Here is an 8,113-nt window from a genome sequence, read left to right as displayed (position 1 = left end):
TGGCCCTTTCCCGAAAACAAAAATGTAAAAATAACCTTGTAGATTGAGATGACAGGATGACTAGGACAAGATGACGAACTCCAAAACACTATCACGCCGAGTATACAACGTGTCCCGCTGCATGGGGCTTATGAAGACACGTATGCTCCTCCCTTCTGCCTCGTCAACCTCGTCAGCCTCCATATAAGCAGCACACAATGTCTAGTCCTCAGTATCTCTACAGTTCCACGTCTTCAACAAGAGCTTAACATACCACTCTCCTTTTGTTTCAACGTTAATTTGTCCTGTCCCACAGAGAGAAGATCTATAGCTGTTTGTAGAAGAATGGCGAGCGGTGGCCAGCAATTTCCACCACAGAAACAGGAAACTCAGCCTGGAAAAGAACATGTGATGGAGCCAACCCCACAGCACTCTAGCATGGAGTATAAGCCCGCCAACAAGCTTCAAGTGCTATATCCATCATCTTCCATTTAATTTATTCTCAATATTTTCCGTGCCAACTTACTATAATTGATCATAATTTAGTAACTAACCATAAGAAACAAAATTGTGTCTGGAGTATTTATACTACGGTAAAAGCATAAGTAATATTCAATATAACTGAAAATTGCATATCAACTAATGTTAGTTTGTCCCACTGTTAATTTTTTGTTTTAATATAATAGAGTACTCCATAATATCAATATAATACGACATGCTTTCTTCTTTGGAACATACCAATATAAAAATTGTCTTGCATTCTTTTGTGTGGTCTGTTTAGGGTAAGATAGCACTGGTGGCCGGAGGTGATTCCGGCATTGGACGTGCAGTCTGCCATTGTTTTGCGTTGGAAGGTGCAACGGTGGCCTTCACTTACGTGAAATCTCAAGAAGAAAAAGATGCACAAGACACCCTTGAAATACTAAGGAAAGCCAAAGCAGCTGACGCAATGGAACCTATGGCTGTTGCCACCGATTTAGGATTCGACGATAACTGCAAGAAGGTAGTTGACGAAGTTGTGAATTCCTATGGAAGGATCGATATTCTGGTGAACAATGCAGCGGAGCAGTACAAGACTACCTCCGTTGAGGAGATTGATGAAGAGAGGCTTGAGAGAGTCTTTAGGACTAACATCTTTTCTTACTTCTTCCTCACCAGGTTTGGCTGTTTTTCTCATCTGTTTTAATTTATTTTTTAATTATTGAAATTAAAATGTGGTCTGATCTCTTATAATATAAAAAAAATTAGCACGTGCAACATTTGAGGTCAGTAACATGTAGGTCAATATTGAACCAGTAAAGTAGTGTCTTCGATGAATGAAGTTGCTTAAAACTAGTTCAACTAATTGTTAATCCATGCAGGCATTCCTTGAAGCATATGAAGGAAGGGAGTAGCATAATAAACTCAACATCAGTAGTTGCATATAAAGGGAATCCAAAGCTGCTTGATTACACCGCTACCAAAGGTGCAATTGTGTCATTCACTAGAGGACTTGCACTTCAGCTTGTTGAGAAAGGTATACGCGTTAATGCAGTAGCTCCTGGCCCTGTTTGGACTCCGCTTATTCCAGCTTCCTTTAGTGAAGAAGAGAGTGCTAATTTTGGAAAAGACGTGCCAATGCGAAGGGCTGGTCAGCCTATAGAAGCGGCTCCCTCCTATGTTTTTCTCGCTTCTACCCCGGACTCTTCTTATATTACTGGTCAAGTAATCCATCCCAATGGTAATTGCTGAATCTTAACATATATAGCTGCATTATTCTATGTGATGAATATAATTAAGTTCCTTCATTTTTTCCGAATATTTTGCAGGTGGGGTGATTGTGAATAGCTAAAGGTGGTGTTGGGATGTGCCTAGCTCTTTGTGCCAAACTGTTCTCGTTGTGTTCCGTTTTAATGTAGAATAGCCGTTGTTTAACGCTACATATAATGGTATTTGTTGTACCTTTCTTTTTTTAAATTTAACTTGGCCTGTATGGCGTCAGCGGTACAAAGTGTGTGTATATATGTCAGTATGTTAATTAAGGACTCTCATAGTGCTGCCCCAATCCAGCCCTTTGGCTGGTATGTGTATTGGGCTAAGACTTTTTGCTTTTCTAGCTTCTTTCCTTTTGGTTCTTAGTCGGCTGAGGAAAAGGCAAATGGTATTTAGAGGAATAGATAAGGCATAAAGGAATAGATAAGGCATAATTTTCGTCTTGATAAAGTGTAGAACGGGGTTATCTTTCCATTGAGCCGGGAGACAATCCAATCGTAGTCAGTGTCCATTATCTGTTGCCTCAAGCTTGTTCCAAACTATTACATTTTTTCAACACATGTATGTGGGTGGGTTTTTGTGTGTGTGGGGGTGGGGGGGATTCTTATCATGATACAAGGGTGACTGTTGTAATCACCACCAATCCGCATGCAATTGAGAATGGAGTGTTGGATCATGACGGATGTTATTTAAAAAGGAAAAAGAAAAATACATAAGTTAGTATGGATCAAATTCCTATTACATACTTTTTGCGGACGAAAATTATATTATACACTTAATTTTTTCAAAGTGTATCTAATACATCTTAGTTTGCCATGTTGGCAGTGCGTATGTCTTTTTTCAAAGTGTATCTAATACATATTAGTTTGCCCATGTTGGCAGTGCGTATGTTTTCCAATAAATGAGTCGCGTGAACAAAAGAATTTTTGTGTTAGGTGTCAAATTTTTTTAGTTTTAAAATTTTTAAAATTAAGTCATCTTCTTCCTAGTTTAAAAATTCCTGCCATGGCTACTCCTTGAGGCCTTGACACTTAGATCTACTTCTTTCTACCGTCTGAACTCATGTTTCTCAAATAAATCCATCACGATTTCTCATATCTCTTTTTATTGATTAGTTTTTTCTTTTGTAGATTTTTGGGAGAAAAATTGTGATTAGATTCAGTAATTAAAGCTTTTTATAACTCTCCAGCCATTAAAGCTTGCCTCAAGCTTTTGCATAGAAAATTATTTTTTTTTGCGGAGAATCTTAGCTTGAGCTTTTGGCGTAGCAAAGTCTTAACTTTTCGAAAAAAAAAATTTCAACCATTAAAGCTTAACTCAAGTTTTTGCACATAAGTACATTCTTTAATTTTATTAATGGATGAACTTTTAGATAACTAAAATGTAAAGTTCTTAGTTTTCTTCTTTAAAAAATATACTTTCTTCCTTATTATTACAAATTCGTTGCTTCAGTTGTGGGAATCAGAATGACACAAAACAAACCATTGAAACATGGTAATGGTCGTTAATGGTAGTAGAACTTTTACAGAAGAGAAATGAAAAATGAGTTGGATCTGGGCTAAAAATTTATTATTCAATTTCAATGGAAAAGATGAATTTTGGGTGTGTTTCCTGGTATTATGGTTAGTTAATGGTGGCTTTGTCATTAAGTAAAAGGTGGGGGAAGAGACTATGGTGGTTGATGATGGAGAGAGGAGATGGACGACAGCCATGGTGGTTTAGATCTTTAGATGGAGAAGATGAGGGGTGTAGTTGTAATTTTAATTATTTTATTTTTTAATAAAAATAATGACGTGTCACTGTTTGATTGGTGCGTGATATTGCACATCTTCTGAAAAACTAGTCAAGGAAAAAGTAGTGTGTATTAGATACATTTTGGAAAGGTTGAGTGTGTAATGTAATTTTCGTCCGTAAAAAGTGTGTAACATGGATTTGGTCATTAGTTTAGGAGGGAGCTTATGTATTTTGCCTTACGAATGAGATGTAATAACATTTAAACTCATAATTACGTATATATTTAACAAATAAAATTTTCTCCGTGCGATTGATCTATTAGGGTTGGTAATATATTTTTTACTCCCTCCGTTTTAATTGAATCCATTTGACTAGACACGAATTTAAGACAAGTGAGAAGATTTTTGAATTTGTGGTATAAAATGAGGTATATATATATTTTGTATGGCTATAAATTATTACATAAAGATAAATTATTTTTAGATAGGATTTTATTTTTGACACATATTAAAAAGGAAAATAAGTTCACATAAATTGGAACGAAAGGATATTAGATGGTGTGTGTCGGTGCCATGCATGCCCCGAACTACTCAAATACAATTTCCTTTTCACTTATGTATACGGTCAAAATCAAGTAGCTCGAGTTTTAAGTCTTAAATTGGGCTATGAGTCTTAGTCCGGGCGACCCGAAGTAGGGGTCAGACTCGATTGAAGGATACACATCTCGAGGAAGCAGATCGAAGGCCTGGCACAACCTACATCGAGGGTAGTACAATCTCGAGGACACTCAAGAAAGAGGGAAAATTTCTCAAGGACACGTGGATCAGGGCATAAATTAAAGTATAAGATTCGTACGAAATGGTACAGGTCCGTACTAGGTTGTTATACACCTATACCAATAGAATTATTACCTCAATTAGGAATGTACTATATTGGGATTTTCTCCTCCTATACAAAGGGGACCCCAATCATTTTGTAAGGATCATCTCACATTATTTCTGCAATAGAATATTCTACTCTGCTTTTCTTGTTTAACATGCTCAACAAGTGTTCTTCAGCTTTATTGCTTTTAATTTATTGTTCATACTTTATTGCCCTTAGCAGACCTCGAGGCCCCCAAGAAAGTCGAGCTCGAGGTCCTCATTGTTATAGCAACACTAGTTTGGTTCATCAATTCTTCTTATTTAAACTTAATATTACTTGTATATTCGCTAGTATTAGAATAAATCACATGTCTTTAAAACCACATATCACATTTAATTGTTATCCCCATTTTTCGAGGTAAACAATTTGGCGCCCACCGTGGGGCTAAAGATAATAGTGATTATTTTAGTGCTAGTTTTCTGATAACACACGTTATTCTTCACACTTTTTCTTTTCAAAGATACTTTGATTTCAGGCTTAATCATGTCTAGCACACAGAATGTACCTATTCACGAGGACGAAGGTCTTGGAGAAAATAGCGGTATAGGGGTCGGTGTACCGCCCATAAACCCTGAGAGAGTGCCAAATGTGGAGCCAGTTGATATCAGTTCCCACAACGCTATAAACACGAATGCAGGCACAGACCCCGAAAGGAACGCACATAGGGAAGCCCGAGCAAGAGGACAGGAAACACGAGAGATGGAGGAAGGAGGAGTCAGCCTTCAAGTGATATTCGAGATGCTACAAGCTCAGCAAGTCACCACCTCTCAGCTTCAGAGTCAAAACAGAACTCTTAATACCGACGAACCAGTAAACACCTGTCACGAGCCATCGCTAGAAATGTCCGACGAAAGCAGCTCGGGGATTGACCCCACAATCATGAAAATGCTCGAGGAACTGATTAAAAGAATCGAGTCAGGAGAAAAGAAGATAGAAGACAACGATAAAAAGGTGGAAACTTATAACTCCTGGGTAGACCAAATACCAGTTTTGAAAGGTCTAGATGCCAAAAAGTTCTTAAAAAACCTTTCCCCCAAATGCGGCTCCGATGCCCATTCCCAAGAAATTTTGCATGCCCGATATACCAAAATACAACAAAACAACTGACCCTAACGAACATTTACTTCATACACTTGTGGAATCAAAAGAAATGACTTGAATGATGATGAAATCAAGTCAGTATTAATGAAAATGTTTGGGGAAACACTATCAAAAGGATCTATGATATGGTATCATAACTTAGCTCCTAACTCAATAGATTTATTTGCTATGTTGGTGGACGCCTTCATAAAAGCACATGCATTGGCTATAAAGGTGGCCACAAGAAAATTAGACGTCTTAAAAATAAAACAAAGGGATGACGAGATGCTAAGGGAGTTCTTGTCCCGGTTTCAGATGAAAAGGATGGAATTACCACCTATCTCCGATGACTAGGCAGTTCGGGCCTTTATGCAAGGTTTGAATGAGAGAAGCTCGATTGCATCTCGACAGCTGAAGCAGAACTTGATTGAATATCCTGTTGTGACATGGTCGGATGTGCACAATCGTTATCGGTCAAAAATTAGGGTCGAGGACAACCAGTTGGGAACCCCCTCGGGCTCAGTTCATCCTAATAGATTTACAGGCAAGCCCCCGAGGGACACAAACTGGGGATCAAGATTCAACAAGGAAAGATATCAACCGTACGTTGAAGATAGAAGGAATATTTCAAGGCGTAATACATCTTGGAATGATCGAAGAGTAGATCGAGGCCAAAATGACCGGGGGTTCATGAGCAAAATCGGGTTCGACAGGCGCTCGGGACCGATGGAGGAACCTAAATTGTTAGAATACAACCTCAGTGTCGATGCCTCGGGTATCGTCTCAGCCATTGGCAAAGTTAGAGATACTAGATGGCCCAAGCCCATACGGACTGATCCTTCTCAGAGGAATCTCAACTTAATATGTAAGTATCATGGTACTCACGGGCATAAGACCGAGGATTGCGGGAAGCTTAGGGAAGAGGTAGCCTGATTGTTCAATGAAGGGCATCTTCGTGAATTTCTCAATGACCGGGCTAAGAACCATTTCCAATAAAGAGATGCAAATAGGAAGAATGAACCTAAAGAACCTCAACAGGTTATTCACATGATCATCGGTGGAGTCGACGTCCCATAGGGACCTGTATTCAAACATACCAAAGGATGCATCACGAAAGAGAAACGGACTCAGAACTATGTGCCCGAGGATGCCCTATCATTCTGTGACAAGGAATTAGAGGACGTATCCCAGCCTCACAATGACGTCCTGGTAATCTCTATCCTTTTAAATAAAGTTCAAGTAAAATGTGTTTTAGTGGATCCTGGTAGCTCTGCGAACATAATCAGATCGAGGGTCGTGAAACAACTCGGCCTGCAAAATCAGATTGTACCTGCATTCCGGGTGCTGAATGGTTTCAACATGGCAAGTGAAACAACAAAGGGAGAAATTATTTTGCCAGTAAACGTAGCTAGGGCAATACAAGACACCAGGCTCCATGTCATCGAAGGTGACATGAGGTAGAACGCACCCCTCGGAAGGCCATGGACACACAACATGAGGGCAGTGCCGTCGACCCTCCATCAGATGATGAAGTTCCCGACAAAGGAAAGAGTGAAAATAGTCCACGGAGAACAGCATTCTGCAAAAGAGATGTTTGCAATCGAGGAAACAGTGCCTATGCCGAAATCCTTGACCTTGGAGAAGTAAAGCCTCAAAGATAAACATGTGGCTAAGTAGCAATCACAACTCCAAGTCTAGACGAAAGCAGGATAATCAAGTAACCGAAGGTGAAGAAGGGAACTTCCTAGCTCTTCGAACCTCGGTTGTCCCCCAGAAGCCCGATGCTACCAAGTCAACCGCTCAAAAGAAAGGTACACCTAGGAACAAGATTAACCCCCGAACTCGGGAAAAAACTCATTTAGTTTATTATTGATGATATAGATTGCATTGCTTGGCTCTGTTCAGATATGGCAGGGATTCAACCTTAAATCACCATACATAGACTGAGCAACAGTCCTAGGTTTGAACTAGTGAAAAAAAGGGAGGCCCCTAGTTCAAAAAACTTTGTATCGACATCCAATCAACAAGATGTACGAAGAATAGACAGGTAAAATAACAAAAGCCTATATTGATGATATGACTGGTTAGGTCCCCATGTGCAGAGGACCACTTTAATTTGTTTGTAGGAAATAGTCAACGTTTTGGGGCGATGTGGCATAAAGCTCAACCTCGGGAAACGTGCTTTTGGAGTTGGCATGAGTGAATTTCTCGGCCTCACGGTGTCAAATCGAGGCATTAAGAATCATTCCCAACCAGGTCAAGGCTCTCGAAGATACCATGATCATGGATAGCAAGGCCTCAGAGTCGTTGGTAAAGGATATTACAAGCTTGGCACGATAGAAGCTTTCAAAGGCTCGCAATTTCGAAGGCACCCCTTCTTACACGAAAGTCGTAGGCTTTAAAGCATGTGTTGCACTCTTTTTTCCTTGGCTTGGATTTTGTCCCAAATGGGTTTTACCGGCAAGGCTTTTAACGAGGAAACAACTATATGCTACATAAGGAACATTCAACAAGTATTCAAGGCTTCTTTAAACCTTGAATACTGGGGGGCATCACCCTTGGAGGTTACATTTTTAAGAAAGATACCTCACGCCTAAGAGGGCCTCGATAGGAGAACTTTGTAATGGGCCTAACGGTCAAATGA

At 39.6% G+C, this 8,113-nt stretch overlaps 1 protein-coding gene across 1 annotated transcript; it reads left to right on the top strand.

Annotated features, from left to right (window-relative positions):
- Nucleotides 1-235: 235 nt before the first annotated feature.
- On the top strand, nt 236-1,941 carry LOC104222993 (glucose and ribitol dehydrogenase-like). The gene is made up of 4 exons (XM_009774345.2): nt 236-447; nt 761-1,137; nt 1,341-1,699; nt 1,788-1,941. Exons 1-4 carry the CDS (start codon nt 325-327, stop codon nt 1,808-1,810), a joined length of 882 nt encoding a protein of 293 aa, XP_009772647.1. The 5' UTR covers nt 236-324; the 3' UTR covers nt 1,811-1,941.
- The last annotated feature ends 6,172 nt before the right edge of the window (nt 1,942-8,113 follow it).

The sequence above is a fragment of the Nicotiana sylvestris genome, chromosome 10, assembly GCF_000393655.2.
Source record: "Nicotiana sylvestris chromosome 10, ASM39365v2, whole genome shotgun sequence".
Lineage (NCBI taxonomy): Eukaryota > Viridiplantae > Streptophyta > Magnoliopsida > Solanales > Solanaceae > Nicotiana > Nicotiana sylvestris.
The sequence above is the reverse complement of the archived record's forward strand: the minus strand, read 5'-3'. Positions and strand labels throughout refer to the sequence as shown.